This window comes from Rattus norvegicus, chromosome 1, assembly GCF_036323735.1.
Source record: "Rattus norvegicus strain BN/NHsdMcwi chromosome 1, GRCr8, whole genome shotgun sequence".
Classification (NCBI taxonomy): Eukaryota; Metazoa; Chordata; class Mammalia; order Rodentia; family Muridae; genus Rattus; species Rattus norvegicus.
In genome coordinates this window covers 34,258,683-34,275,091 of record NC_086019.1, presented here as the reverse complement: position 1 = coordinate 34,275,091, position 16,409 = coordinate 34,258,683, and the positions used below count along the sequence as shown (strand labels likewise).

The window sequence follows — 16,409 nt, the reverse complement described above, 5'->3', positions numbered from 1 at the left end:
TCTTTCATGGCTTCTTAAGGTTTTTCCTAAATTTTCTTTTGTAGTTTCTTTCTCCTTATTGGACTCTTCTCAGTAAACTCAATGCATACGGATAAATAGGAAACAAAAGCAGAGCTATGGGGTGGGGGTGGGGTTGTGAATAGAGTTAAGGAGGTTGAAAGGATGCTTTGTATGGGTCACATGGGACTTCAGATGAGGAAGAGGAAACCCTCATGATACTTATGAAGTTTCAGAAAGTAAATTTGTGTGATCCAAGCAGATATAACTGGCTCCCCTGCTCAGAGCCTACAGCCAGGGCCTCTAAAGATCTTTTCATTGGACTCTGCTTGGGGCTGGGGTTTGCTCAACATTACTCCTTCATGGCAGTTTTGTGCACCCTTATTCCTAAAATAGTCCCACAAACAAACTATCCCTCAAAGTCCATGATTACAGTCACTGTGCACATTTGTTCCTTTGGGCTGGTTTCAGAGAGATCTTGGTCATGAAGAATCTTCTGGCCACACTGAGATTGAACATGAGCACTGTGACCCCATGACCATTATACAAACCATTGCTTTAAGCCTGTCCACAGTAAGAAAGCATATAATTGCTGCCCTTGGTGGGACCAGAGGAGGGACTGCTTCATTGCAAAAGGACGTTAGAACCTCCACAGGGTAACCATAGGGAAGCCTGTCATTGTATTCTCCTTGCCTGCTACCTGGTACATGCTCCAGATCAAGGTTCCAATTGCTTTACTGTCAATGTCTCTGCAAAAAAAGTCTAGCACTTAAGGTCTTCCTGTTGCTTGTCTTTTAATAAAATGGTAATATCACACAGCATTACAATAAACAGAGCCCTGCACAAAAGATGTTCACAGCCTCATCCTAGACTTCTAAAACCCACCATGGCTTGGAATGACGGCAAAGCACCACACTACCACTTAGGATCTCAAAAACTGAGGTCAGAATAATAAAACATATATCATTATAAACATGGGCTTATAACTAATCTTATCTAATTATTATTTGCATCTCAAGTGTAGAGAAAATATCTTATGTATTATACGGATGCATTACCTGTCAAGTAAAAACCCTGTGGTCTATGGCTTAGGCAGGAAATAGAGGTGGGGCATCTGAGAGGAGAAAGAATTCTGGGATAGAGCCAGGCAGGGGATCCACTGAGAAGATGTGATTAGATGAATGCCTGTACCTGAGCACAGGTAATCAGCCATGTGGCAGAATGTATGCAAAAATAAATGAGATATTTTAAGTTATATACAGTTGGAGAAGATCCTAGCTATATGGCCAAGGTATTTGTAAATAGATTTTGAATCCCAGTCTTATTTCTGGGAGCCTGAGGATGGGAGGTAGAACACAACAACAACAGCAACAACAACAACAACAACAGCAACAACAACAACAACAACAGCAACAGCAACAACAACAACAGCAACAACAACAGCAACAGCAACAACAACAACAACAACAGCAACAACAACAACAACAGCAACAACAACAACAACAGCAACAGCAACAACAACAGCAACAACAACAGCAACAAAAACAACAACAACAACAGCAACAACAACAACAACAGCAGCAACAACAACAGCAACAACAACAGCAACAACAGCAACAACAACAACAACAACAGCAACAACAGCAGCAACAACAACAGCAACAACAACAGCAACAACAACAGCAGCAACAACAACAGCAACAACAACAGCAGCAACAACAACAGCAACAACAGCAGCAACAACAACAGCAACAACAACAGCAACAACAGCAACAACAACAACAACAACAGCAACAACAACAACAACAACAGCAACAACAACAACAACAGCAGCAACAACAACAGCAACAACAACAGCAACAACAACAACAACAACAGCAACAACAACAACAACAACAACTCGACTTAAGCCTCTAGGAAAAATCCATAATCGGTTAAAGCACAAAAGATTATCCCATGTAACATGGCTTTGATCTACTTCTGGCAATGTTTGCAGTTACTTCAACTTAAGGATGCAATAGACGCACGCATACCTTGAGGGCAACCAACATCCCTTTTGTTGAAGTTAAGTCCCCCTCCCCAAAGAAGAAAGCCATGCCTGGTATTGGAAACCTTGCTAGCTACTCAAAGCTATGGGAGTCACGGTTATTAGAGGATAATTTACAACCACCAAATTACAAAACCAACATAATTCTTAACAATAATCTATAAATATCTGTCCATATAACCAAAGATAATCATCAAGAAAACTTCTCTTTGAAACAGATGGAGACCACTTACAGAAAACCACAACCAATCAAAATGCAAAGTTGTGGAGTCCAGTCCCAAGTGACTGACTACATCTACAAAACACTTTTGTACCCAAACACTGCCGAAGAAGGAGCAGAGAGAGTGTAGAAGTCACAGAATCAAGGAGTTTGCTGTAAGATTGTTTCCTATACCCATTAAGTTCCATCAACATGACTGGCCAAACACGAACAACAATGACACCCATGGATGAACACACCAAAGTGGATGGGAAAAGCCCATGAAGCCTCAGCTCTGCACAAAGAACTACAGGCACCTAAGGAAAGCTGTTGCCAGGCAATGTTTCAGAATGTGTATCATCTCTGTTGTCTGTCCTCAATGCTAATTCCTTCCGATCTATTCCTAAGGGAGTGGGAGAGGTCACCTTCCCCAGGGAAGAGCACACCAAATGCTTCTCTAGTATGAAATGGTCAGTCCTGAAAACATATATACAAGTAACGTTACATAGACTGTACACTGCACAGGTTATAGCTAGAAGTATATATCTGCATACATCACATATGCATATATTTGCAATATGCATGCAATTAGTGATAAAAGAAGCAATGGATTTGAAAAAGAACAAGGGAGAATCATACAGGAAGATTTAAAGGAAGAAAAGGGTAGAGAGAAATGTAATTAAATTTAATCTCAAAAGCAAACAACAAACATTTTTCTGACATTGTATCTATTCCTATGTAACCAGTAGATGTTTCTGAAACCACCCACTATTTTCCCACAGTTGTCTTAAAAACCTGTCCTCATCATAACTGACTTTGAGCAGAGGCCCCGCCTCCCAAGAGGTAGGAGGTATCTGTGGACGCTGTTGCCAGGCAATGTTTCAGAACGTGTCTCATCTCTGTTGTCTGTCCTCAATGCTGATTCCTTCCGATCTATTCCTGCTTTCTCATTTTCCTGGCCCAAGAACATTTTTCCATCAGTTGAAAGTTTGGCAGAACTTCAGCATTTTCTAGGATTTATTGGCTGCTGTAGAAAAATCTCTCAATGGCTGGAGTTTCCAGGGAATTCCTGGAGCTTGTGGCTGGAAATACAACTGAGTACAATTCAAACCAGTTCCCTAAGCAACTCTCCAACCATGTGAGGGGACTTTTAAGCACCAGTGCTCTTGTGACATTTATGCTCTTTTGAATTATCTTTGAAAGCAAGAGAATAATGTAATTTTTAGGAGAAATGATACTCTATACGGCAATGCCAAAACAAAAATAATGTTTTATATCAGGGGAACTAAATTTCATGCAAATAGTATGCCATATGTCATTAAGTCATATTGGCTTTTTATATAAAAGGCCAATCCAAATACAGAACTAGATGAAATCCTGTAAGAAAATTTATTCTTTTCATATCTGACAAGATAGATTTCTAAACAAACTCTCTTGGAAGTATTGACTATTAGAGCTTCTAAAGTAGTTTTATCAAAACCACGCCCGGTTTTGATAAACTCTACAGACTTCAAAGGGGAATGTAAAGTGTTTAGCATTAGTTGTAGAAAGATATCAGCTGGAATGGATTATAAAACATTTTTGTCTTTATGTGTATATCGAAATAAATGTAGAGCATATTCGATCTCTCTCCCTCTCCTCCCCCCCCTTTCCTTCTCCCTCTCCCTTCCTCTCATATATACCCCCTCCATTTCTCTTTTGATAGTGGTGCTTCTCAAGTTTGCATGCAGGGTGTGCTAGGCACCTGGAACATGTTTTGGCACTGTACTATATCCCAGGCCTAATATTTTTGTTTTGAATTTTGAAAAAGAATTTATTATAAGAAAAATAATTTTAGTTAGCAAATAACAACTTGAGGTTTCAAGGTGAGAGCAGAAGTACTCTTGCATAATTCATAAGATAGTCTAAAAAAGGCTGGCATCTCTAACACAGTCATGAACTTATGGCTAGGAAAGGTTGCAGGCCTTAGAGGAGAGCCTATTACCGTGCTAAGTACACATAGCATAAACCAACTCCTAACGTCTTATCATTAAGTGCATATGTCAGTGCATTTCTCAACCTCATCAGAGAAGGGTCCGTTTACAGGAGATGACGATCAACAGACACTCACTGGTCGATGAGCAGAGAATAGAGGGCTGCAGTGTCCATCCCTAAGGGGAATATTCATATCAGGTTCCCTCCTCCCAACCCCAGGGATCATCACAGAGGAGGGGGCTGAAAATCATGACACCCCAAAGGCAGTGAACAACTGTGAAGCAATGGTATTTTTCTAGATACAACAGGGTAGGTGCACACATGGACTGACAGAAGCCAGGGGCTGTGGACCAGGGAAAGGGGGCAAACTGCGTGAAGGGTTTTGGGAGGGTTGATATATCTGGGTCTGGTTAGAGTTGTGGTGTTAGCTGCACAATTCTTATTGCACTAAAGCACCCTGTACTGCACATTTTTAAGTGGAAGTCCCCAAGCTACATACATACAGTGGGTTTGCGTGTACATACAGTAAGATTTTTAACCAAGCAGATAGTATTTATCTGCAACTTAATAGGTTAAACAGATATGGACACACCGACACATACATTCTCTAAATGGTTATTATTCTAACTACTACATTTTCAGTGTTCCTCTTGCCCAGGAAGTCTGCTTACTAAACACTTCAAAATGCTTCTTATACTGTCAGTGTACCAGAGATGCCTACCGAGTCTCATACCTCAGTGCACATATGAGGACAACAGATGTGTGCTGTCCTTTGATAGAAAATTTAATATAGCAGATACTTCTGTAAAGATATGTTTATTTAGCAAAATGTATTTCTAATCAAAATACTCGGACACAGAACCAAGATGACTAGAAGTGATTTTAGCACTCTGAGACCTTATCCAGTATAATCTTAGGTATGTAAAAATCAGTCTCTGAGGTTCCTGGGTGGTGCTATCATGGGACTCCATAGTTCAACAGTGTCAGCAGCTGCCCCACACATATGCCTGCCTTGTCTCTATTTCTGGTCATAGCAACCAAACTCTACAAGAGACTGTAGCTTGGAAGTGGCTTTTGGACATCACCCTCTTCCTACCAGGATGTGCTGAGTTCTCCTCACATCCACAGTTTCTGTTTTCTCACCTGTGGGGGAGTCACCTGTCCTCTTGTCTTTCCCACCAGACAGCAAACATCTCCTGACATGCAGAGTGGGTAAGCTGCAGAGTTACCATGCTGAGGGGTTCATTCATTACCGAAACTATTCTCGATTGCTTCATTTTTGCCATGATAAAACACCAAGTAAAATCAACTCCACAGGGAAGGGTTTGTTTCAGCTCCCACATTCAGGTTACAACCTGAATCCAAGGGTGATCAAGACAGAAACTCAAACTAGAGTGCAAGTGGAATTCATGGAGGAATGCTGCTTCCTGGCTTGCCCTGGAGTTCATACTCAGCTCTCTCCTACATATCCCAGGCCCATCTGCCTAGGGGTGGTGCCACCCACAGTGGGCTGGGGATTTGATTAATCCCCAATCAAAACAGTCTCTCACAGACATGGCTATCAGCCAACTCAATGGAAGCAATTTATTCATCCAATGTTTTCTTGTCCTACGACCCATTGATCTGGCTGCAACTTTTAAAGAACTGCTTGCTCATTTTAGTGTTTTATCCCTTTTTTTCTGGCAAGTATGTATTTATTATTATGGACAATACCATCAATGAACTTTGACAGTGATCCTCATTGCCCAAAGGACTGTTAGGAGAATGTTTTTAAGTTCAAAACCTGAGGGTAGAGGCAGATGGGGCAGTGAATCTACACACATATATTTGAAAATGGTGTGTCCTTATAGCCATATGCCATTTCTCTAGTTGAATGTTACATTCTTAAGCAGTATGTTTTTTTTTTTAATGAAAAGTAATATTTTTATCCTCTGGGCTATAAGCAGGAGGCACTCAGCATTTCCTACTAGACAACATAGCGTGTTCAGTATATCTCCTGGGCTCAGTCAAAGTGTGGATAATAATGAAATCAATGGCTGGTGAACGCTAGACATAAATCCTTTAAATAAGTAAGTGCTTAAGCTGTCTTTCGAGAAAAGGCCTCAGATACCACGGGAGGACAATTTAGAGCTGTCTCTACAAGCTATGTGCAGGAATTGAACTGTCCATGTAAAGGCCTTTGGCTGTTGCCAGCTCAGAATTTCCCCAGGAGAGCCAGACAGGCCTGTTTAAAACCACAGAAACGCATCCAACCAACAGCAGCTCCTCCTCTTACCCCACCAAATCCCCTCCTTCCTCAGGCCTCCTAGAGGCCAGTCAGAGCTTATAGCTCCTTCTCCTTGCTGACTGTGGGTGCATGGTCACCGAGCCCTGCTCCACAGCAAGAAAATGGCAAAATGTTCTTCTTTCCCCGAGCTCCCATTAGAGAGCAGCATGAGTGGGACCAGTGGGAGAAACCCCATGCAATCGTTAGCTCCAGCCTTTGGAATTTCACAGGGACAGCATTTGTCTGGCAGCAGGAAGGCCCCAGTTCTATTTTCAGTAAAAGAGCACGTAAAATTCCATCTGAGGGCTGTGACTTACTACCTACTCCATCCAGCTGAATATGCGAGTTGATATGCCAATGGATATAAAAGGACTTGTCATTCAATGTGTGCATACTTGAAAGACAGAGCGACCACAATCAAGAACACAGAGCAGATTTAACAGCTTGCCTTAGTAGGGGTTTCTATTGCCCTGACGAAAGAGCATGACCTAAAGCAAGATGTGAAGGAAAGAGTTCGTTTGACTTATGCTTCCAGGTAGCAGTCCCTCAACGAGGGAAATCAGGACAGGAACTCAAAGAGGGCAGGAACCAGAAGACAGGAGCTGAAGCAGTGGTCACGGAGGGTGCTGTTTTCTGGCTTGCTCTCTGTGGCTTAATTACCCAGCTTTCTTATAGAAACCAGCCCAAGAATGGCACCACCTACTATGGACTGGGTCTTCCCCGTATCAATCACTAATTAGAGCATGCTGTACAATTGAATTTTATGGAAGCATTTTCAAAATTTCAGATAACTCTAGAGTGTATAAAGTAGACATAAAACAAACCAGCACACAGCTCCCTGGGACTACCTCCAAGTCTGTATTGTCTAAAGACAGAGGACTGTGAGACTTTGTTTAAAATGCCCTTAATTTGTCCTTACTGGCATCACACACCTCAGATTCTTTGGATTGGAGAGAAAGAAAAGCTGCACTGTATTCATTTAGAAGATCAGGAGTAGAGCATATTCTTGTGGTCTCAGTATCTGCATCCATTGTTTATTGCTCAGAGAAAACCTTCTGGTCTACCTTTATCACTTCTCTGTCTTCCATCAAATCACATTTACAACTCTTACTGTTAACTCCCATCAAGTTCAAAGAGTCAAAAATCTCAAACTACTCCCAGTTATTTAGACTCATGGGCAGATTCTGTGTAATTACTCAGCTACCTGGGAGAGCTCTGCTGCTGGGGACCTCCAGGTCGCCAGTGAGCCTTCATCTCTAATGCTAACTAAAAGCACCTTCCCCACTCTCTTTTTTTTTTTTTTTTTTTTTTGGTTCTTTTTTTTTTTTTTTCCGGAGCTGGGGACGAACCCAGGGCCTTGCGCTTCCTAGGTAAGCGCTCTACCACTGAGCTAAATCCCCAGCCCTTCCCCACTCTCTATAGCCAAAGCCACCGGTGATTGGATTTAGAAGGCCGTGACTTACAGATACTTTCTTTCATGGATTACATCTTTTGGGAACTAAGCCAAGGGTGTCTTAATTTTTTGTGTATTACATGATATGTTTGGGTTTTTAATTAAAGATGATTTATTTTTCTTAGTAGAGTGGAATAAATCATCCGTATGTCCTCATGCTTAACAAGAATGACAAGTAACTACCACACTAGCCCAGACAACTGCTTGTGTCTACTCTCTAACCAAAAGTCTCTTACAAAAGAAGCAAGCATGATATCAGCTCATATCAAATTCCACCAAAGACAGACTATTAGTATTTTAAAAGCATTTGCAAGTGATTATGTATTGTAAGCAGCTAGCTATGAACATATGAACACAGCCTTTTAGCATATACCGTTCTCAAACACATATATAGATTTTTTTATGAGATGAAGGAATTTAAATCTCCCTTCCCAAAGAAGATATTCAGAATAAAGCAAAGTGGAGGCCTTTGCTAGAGACACAATCAATGCCCAAATCTTTTTTTAAATTAATGTTTTGACTAGATGTATTTTAAATCCCTTATATTCCACTTTACTTACTTATCCGTCTCTAATATTATGTTTTGGTATTTTTCTAAACTATGAAATTATCTTGAGAAAATCCATCCAGATTTCTGCCTGTGTAACCCTAACTATTAACTGTGGTGAAGGTTAATATTGATTTTCAACTTGACAGGATTAAGAGTTGCTATGGAGATATACCTCTGACCAGTCTTGAGACAGACCACTTAGATTAGGTTAACTGAGGAGGGAGGAATCATTCTAAATTTGGGTGGTACCAGCTCATGGGCAGGAGACCCAGACTATGGGAAAGGGAGAAACCAAGCATAATACCTACCAGGATTCATCAACCCCAACTTCCTGATTGAGATGTAATGTCACCAGCTACCTCTAACTCTGTGACTCCTCCACTATGATACTCAGCACTGACAATGGGGATACAAAGTAAACTATCTTTGTTAAAGTCACTTTTGTCCAGAAGACAAAAGGCAGCCAGGTGCTCTTTATTCTGAGCTCCCTGAAGCTGGGAGCAAAATCTGATTAGATACCCAGAGATCAGAAAGCACCTAGAAAGATCCCCAGTCTGACAAGACCAGGACAGCCTCAGCATCAATGAATTCCCTGATGTATAAACACACAGCCATTGTCAAGAGGGCAGACACAACATTCTAATAGTTGCACACATCCCAACAAATACTCAAGACAACTAAGCCATCAACACATAACAATAACACATTAGTTCAAAACAATGACTGTTTCTCCACTTTCCACTGTGGGCCCACACAAAAAATTAACAACTAAAATATTGTTAATGTATTCAGACCTGGCCACAATTTCTTATGTGAGTTTCTTTCAAAAACAAGTATTCGTACAGGTTTTTTTTTTTTTTGGAACAGAAAACGGTGGGTGTTCCAGTCTATTGACCATTCTATTGAAGAGTAGAGCACAGAACATTTCCACCTACTGTCACAGATCGCAGAAATGTCTACTGCTGTAACAGAACAGGTGAAATTGTTCTCCAGGAACCTGGTTCTGCCTCCCCGACACTGGCACCTCATGCCTTGTAGACAGCCAGTGCTGTCTATACTCACCAAACCTTGGCAGGTAGAAAGGGCCACAGAAGAATTCCCCTGGGACCTTAAGGACCCTTGATAAAAGCAGTTCTCCTCTGCTGGAAACATCTGTACAGACTTGGTGCCTCCCTTCCCCAGAGTTTGCACCATGAATCCAGGAGCCATCAAGTTGCTGGCAGCTTTCAGGTCTAGGTGGAGGTCATGCCTGGGGCCCTTCAGCCGTAGATGAAGGGCATCTCCTTTTGACTGGGTCACAGCTCTTCTCCGTCGCCGCTGGTGATGCATGATGTCATAGGATACATAATCCCCGCTGTGGTCTACCTCATAGGCAGACACCAGGTCATACTCTGAAATTGGGAGAGGAGAAAAGCATGAGTAATTTCAGGGTGCGGAGAAGAATCTCACAGTGACTACGCATGACAGCTGCTCTGTGAGTAAATAATGAAGTATAATCCTAAAGGAGCAGCTCGTCTTTGATGTGGTATATTTTCCCTTCATTTATGAGCAGTAGAATCTGCTGTGTCAGGAATAAAGTGTTATGGCAGCTCTGAAGTGTGCTTCCCTCATTTCCTCCTGTAGCTCTGGTATTTATCTCTCTGTGTGAATTGGAGACTGCGTGGATGTTGAAATCACCCCCTCATCTCTTACTGGAAATGAAAAGGTGGCCTTATGGTTTATAAAAAGTTGTGAAGCATTCCTTTCTTCATACACTTTATGTTTTGTCTGAAAACCTTCACTGAACTGACAAATTGCTGCCTCAAGTGTTGTAATTAAAATAACAAAAACAAAAATAGAAAACATCAAGAAGGAAGACCGGTTGGGGATTTAGCTCAGTGGTAGAGCGCTTGCCTAGGAAGCGCAAGGCCCTGGGTTCGGTCCCCAGCTCTGAGGAAAAAAAAAGAACCAAGAAGGAAGACCAAAATGTGGATGCTTCCATCCTTCTTAGAAGGGGGAATAAAATACTCACGGGAGGAAATACAGGGACAAAGAATGGGGCAGAGACTGAAGTAAGGGCCATCCGGAGACTGCCCCACCTGGGGATCCATCCCATCTGCAGCCACCAAACCCAGTCACTATTGCTGATGCCAAGAAGTGCTTGCTGACAGGAGCCTGACATGGGTGTCTCCTGAGAGGCTCTGCAAGAGCCTTACTGATATAGATTAAGATGCTTACAGCTAACTAATGGACTGAGCAGGGGGACTCCTGTGAAGGAATTAGAGAAAGGACTGAGGTAGCTGAGGGGTTTGCAACCCCATAGGAAGAACAATATCAACCAACCAGAACCCCCAGAGCTCCCAGGGACTAAACCACTGACCAAAGAGTACACATGGGGATCCAACCACATATGTAGCAAAGAAAAGCAGTGTCTGGCATCAATAGTGGAGAGGCCCTTGGTTCTGTGAAGGCTCCTTTCCCCAGTGTAGGGGAATGCCAGGGTGTTCAGGTGGGAGTGGGTGAGTGGGAGGGGGAGCATCCTCATAGAAGAAGGGGGAAGAGGGATGGGAAGGGGGGACCTGGAAATAGGATATCATTTGAAACGTAAATACATAAAATATCCAATATAAAAAGCATAAGAAAGTTTACCAGGAAGATATAAACCTGAAAAAAGCACAGAAAATATGATATTCCACCTTGTTGTTTATTTAATTCAGAAATCATTGAACACACAGGAGGGAATGCAGACCAGAGTCACATGCCAGGATCCACAGATCACTACAGCGAAAAGCTCACATGCAGCACCCCTGAGCTACCATCAACTTGCCTGTTGCCCTGGTCTTCCTTTTGTCCAGCTGAGTTCTTGTGACATCATTGTGAGCCTATCCCTGGGTCAGGTCTTACCATTCTCTGATGTCTTGGTCTGAAGAGCATTCAACTAAGCCAACTTATAAAAAGTGAAAGACACCTCCAAGACTCTGTCAGGCTTATATGACTGAGAGTGCAGAATCTGCCCATACAGTACTCAGAGTCACCGCCCACCACAGTCGGCAGAACTAGGTTCCTGAGGTCTGCTGAGATTCTATGTATATTGAAATGGCTCTGCCATTCTGGAAAATCATCTTTTTATTGTTTAAGATGATGACCAGGTCTTTCCCCACTCATTACTACCATTTACAATATCTTCTCTTTGTCCACAATCCAGGGATGTCTCTTTCCAAGAGGTGGGAGTCAAGGGTTGCGCTTCTAGATCAGGGTCACAGCTGACTACTCAGCCATGTTATCAGCTGAGACCTGTGGCCAAGGTGACTTTTTCAAGGCCAAGGTTAATTTTTTTTTTTAGTTTGAGATTAGCTTGGTTCATGTCTTTGAAATATTTAATTAAGCGTGGAGTGTGTCCAGTTGTATATGAAGGTTGGGAGGGTTTTGTGCCTATATTTTTTTTTTCCTAATCGCTAAACACAACAGGCCAGCAAAGTGTCAGGCCTTTCTCTGAGCTTACAGTGAGGAGAAAGCCCATCACTTCAAACGGGGATTAGAGGGGTCTAACCTGACAGTCCAGCAGGCGATCCTTCGGACTGGAGACACAGCACATTTGGAGTTTTACCAACTCCAACATTCCAAACACAGGTGTCCTCTATGGATGACCAATACGCTCTTATATTTTGGGTTGTGAGCCTAGCCTTTAACGGCTGAGCCATCTCTCCAGCCCGACCAACAGGCTCTTAAGAGGTAGCTCTCCTAGATGCTTGGGAACCAGGGCACTTCTGACTCAGCATGTTCAGACTCTAGTTATGACTTGGTTATAGGTGAGTGATATCCAGGCAATTATCACCAATTTATTTTGGGAGGGCACTTGTCTGTCTGCTGCTAGTCCCTTCTGACAAACAATAGACAGATAAACTGGAAGCACAGACAGTGGCCATGGACATGCCACAAAAGCCATGTGGTTGGGTTTAGGAGAGTCAGGGAGGGTTGGAGATTAGAGGCAGGGCACCCTGATGGGTTTCTCTACTGCTGACCATCATGTCAGGGTGAGGATGGGAGGGCACCAAGACTTTGGGTACGGTGCCTGCCACATATCAGAGCTTAAGGCCAGGGCTTTTGCTACTGAGACCTCCTTCTTCTTCTAGTCCAAAGCTGGTGTGTTTTCCTCCAGTCCCAAGCCTAATCTATACACCTAGCCATACTGTACTGGGAACAGCTGGATGGATGGATGGGCAGCAGATAGAGATGCATCAGAGACCAGAGTAGGCAATTTAGCTTTGGTCGGGTAAGACACTCTGTCTTTTATAAGACGTTACATAGGATTATGGAGGATCAGACAACCTGATATATGGCAAAGGGGGCAGGGAAGCACAGCAGGACTCAACAAGTCTGAAGAGAGAATGTAGGTACATCTGTTGTCCTTTCATGGGTGCTTTGCAGTTTGCCAAAGCACTTTCCTTCACATGGCACTCTCTGCTCTGTGAGACAGGCAGGTTGCCTGGGGTATTGTTAGCTAGCACATCTGAATCCTCATGGGATTCAGTATCCCTTCTAGCTACTACCCCTTCCTTCGAGTATAGTGGAATAAAGACAAGAGGCACAAGTCATTGTTCTTAGCCTAATTAGTGAGCGTCGTTGTACGCAGAAAGATAATTGCAGCCATGTCATCCAGTCATACCAATCCTGGATATGTACTTACACAACACACAGTCAGCATACCACAGAGACTCTCAACAGTTTTCACAGTAGCCGAGTTATGTAATCAGCCTAGGTGATCACCTAGTCATCTGTTGATCAGATATGGAAAATGATAAGCGCAAAGACTGACAGGCAAACAGATACACACACACACACACACACACACACACACACACACACACACACACACACACACATTGGAGAAGGGGTAAATAGCCAAGTCATTTGCTTGCAGGAAAATGTATGTAACCATAGATCATCAATGTAAGTAAGTAAAATAAGACCCAGAAAAACAAATATAAACTGTTTCTTACTAGGGAGCTGACAGTTTGCACATGTGTGTAAAACATACTCATGTACAATATTTAAATTAGAAATGAGACTGCCTGGGGCAATGAACAAGAATGGAGGGAGGCAGAGGTGGTCAGTACCCTTAGCCTCTGAGCAATCTCTCTATCCCCCAGCTAAAAGCCTAAAGAATTTCTGAAGTTTGCCTTGAGATCTGGAAGCTCAAAGTTTTTAAAAAGCTTAAAATCTGTGCCATGCTCTTGCAGAAACCATGGATGTTATCACAATGACAAATATGGAAGAAAACCACTGAGGAAACAAGAAATAAAAGGCAATAAAAAGCCATCAAGATGTAAATCGATGCATTCGTGCTTGATAACTCAATTTATCTCAGTTTAGTTATCCATCATTGCCTCAAGGGGTCTGTGAGGCTCCCTTCCCTACTGCATAATTACTGCACAAATGCAGCAAAAACAGCCAAAACCCTTACAGTTCTCACCTTAGGTCAAACTCAAAACAGCTCAAAAGAGTTAATTAAAAAAATTACCAGGGGTTGGGGATTTAGCTCTGAGCTCTGGTAGAGTGCTTGCCTAGCAAGCGCAAGGCCCTGGGTTTGGTCCCCAGCTCCGAAAAAAAAAAAAAAAAAAAAAAAGAGAAAGAAAGAAAAAGAAAAAAAATTTACCTTGTATCATGGACATGAGCCATGCACAATATGCAGACCTGAAGGTCACATGTGCTCTGTCACACCTTGCCTCTGCTGCGTGACTGCTGTCCACTCTGCCTCTTTCTCTTTTGATAACCAGGAAGGGGCTACGGTATCTTGCCTCCACAAGTTAACACCAGCTTGCAAGAACTCACACCCTCTCTGCACACTAGGCAAGTGAGAGTCTCCCATGAAAGCACTGCCTCTGGGATCCAGGACCGAGACATTAGGCATGAGAAGCCTGCCTGTGGCCTTGGGCACTAAGCTTGTCTTCTCTTCCTGAATAGTGTTCTGTCTATAATGTTATCATCTTGGATAACACTTCATCAGTGCAATAGAAGTGTCCCAAGTGGGATGGCTGGGTTACTCAGCCTGCTCCATGCTGTCTGACAACCAGAGTTTGATCCCTGAACTCCCACAAGTTGTCCCGTGACCACAATGCCATGCACCCTACACACATAATAAATTAATGTACAAAATGCCACGAGTCCCTATGGGATTTTTCCGATTTTATTCTGAAAGCAGAGCAAAGTTCTAAGTTAGAGCATGGACACCTCCTGTGGGTCCTGATGTTTCGGGAATAGAAATAAGAGGAGTAGAAGCTGGTTGGAGATGCAGGTGACAGAGGGTGGACTTCAAACACAATCAGCCTTCCCTTGCAGAGGCTAAGTCACTGTACTGTTTGCGTCTGGCGCCCTCCAGTGGCACTCAGGTCGAGATTCATCTAACCCTTAACAATAAGAAGAATTCAGTTCTAAGTTTATCATGAGGAAGAAAGCGATAATGAAGATATCCGGAGTGTCAGTTCTTTAATTGTGTACATCTTCTGAAACTCTGCCGAGAAGATTAAACCTGGCTCGCCTCTGGTCGCCAATTCTCCTAACATTCTCAGGCTAATTCATCCCAAGACAGGACAGGGTGAGTAAAGTCCAGCCTTTGCTATGGACCCAGCTCGGAGTAGAGCCTCCTAGCAAGTGCGCTTGTTCGCTTTCTTGGTCATCAGCTGTCATTGCTAGGACACTTCACAGGGGACAGTCACTTGTGAATAATCACTGAGATGACTGTGCCTTGTAGAAGACTCCGATTCTAGTCCAAGGAGGTCCAGGACAGAACACTAATATTCCCCGGGATGTCCCCTGTGCTAGTGATATTAAGTGGCCTTTTGTTTCTTCCTGTGACAGTCAAAGGTGGAGAAGGCTGAAAGGCAAGAGGGGAGATGCTGGAGTGGGGACTACGTTGCTTAAGATAGATTTGGTGTATACATTAATGTTGCTTTCACTGTGTTAATATATAGAGTGACCTGGAGTCTCCCTACGCTCAGATATATCACCCCTTCTCCAATGTAACACTGGCTATTTTACCATTTTACTAGGAAATATGATACAGACATTGGTCGGAAGTTATTCGTGAGCGTGTGCTCAGAATGAAATGTAAAAGCAGGATGGTATCTTCAAAGCTTTTGGCGTCCTAAGCCCCAGGAGGCTTTTAGACCAGTGTAGAGGGGGTTGTGGCCGCTTACCTGTGAGGAACCGAGAGTTCCCACCACGCGAACTTACCGCTGGTTTCCAGCCAGTCCGACCCGGAGGAAGAGGGAGGATGAGGGTCTCCCAGGCGCTCAGTCGCTGCAGCTGCAGCTCCTAGGGCGCACGCAGGTGTTTGCTAGAAAAAAAAAAATGAGGACACCTCAGTAAAACGGCACTGCAGAGTTCGGCCGAGGGAGGAATGCACTTCCAGCCTTCAGAGACTATGCTGGCCCTAGCGCCACTCACCTGCTCACTGAGCTGCGCCAGCAACAGCACCCAGAGCGCAAAGCAACCGCGGGGTTCCATCCCTGTGTGCCCCGCGGGCTCACAGGACTCAGCTCAGTGGTCTAGATTGGGTCACTGGTGTTAGCAGTGTGCTAGGGTGCAGAGGATCGACCCGGCAAAATCGCAGGGGTTCCAGGCAGCGACTCCACCACACACATCGGAGTTATCACTGCAGCTTCGCTCTGCACCAGGGGGTGGAGTGGCAATGGTGGCGGGGGCGGCAGAGCACTCGCCTCAACCATGGGACAGCCGGGAGGAGGGTAGGGAAGGAGAGGGCAGGGCTAGGGAGGGCAAAGGAGAGGAGAGGGGAGGGGATAGAGGAGGGAGTAAAGCAGGGAGGAGGGGTACAAGGGGGAGGAGGGTCAGAGAGGAGTGGCAGGGAGAGGAGATGAAGCAGACCTGTGGTAAGCACTGGGCATCCTTCACACATATAACCCAGCAGGGGGGTGTTTTGTCCGC

The 16,409-nt window shown here is 43.7% G+C and overlaps 1 protein-coding gene across 3 annotated transcripts in view; it reads right to left on the bottom strand.

Moving 5' to 3' along the window:
- Positions 1-16,193, bottom strand: part of Adamts16 (ADAM metallopeptidase with thrombospondin type 1 motif, 16) — a 130,054-nt gene extending 113,861 nt beyond the window's left edge. For 2 of the 3 annotated variants that reach the window (XR_005504458.2, XM_039110074.2), the window contains exons 1-3: positions 15,912-16,157; positions 15,699-15,801; positions 9,549-9,877 (exon numbers count right to left, since the gene is read on the bottom strand). Coding sequence is in view for 2 of the 3 variants with exons in the window: in XM_039110074.2 (XP_038966002.1) it covers positions 9,549-9,877; positions 15,699-15,801; positions 15,912-15,971 (492 nt within the window). In the remaining variant the exon portion in view is untranslated. 3 annotated transcript variants of the gene reach the window in all.
- Positions 16,194-16,409: the final 216 nt, after the last annotated feature.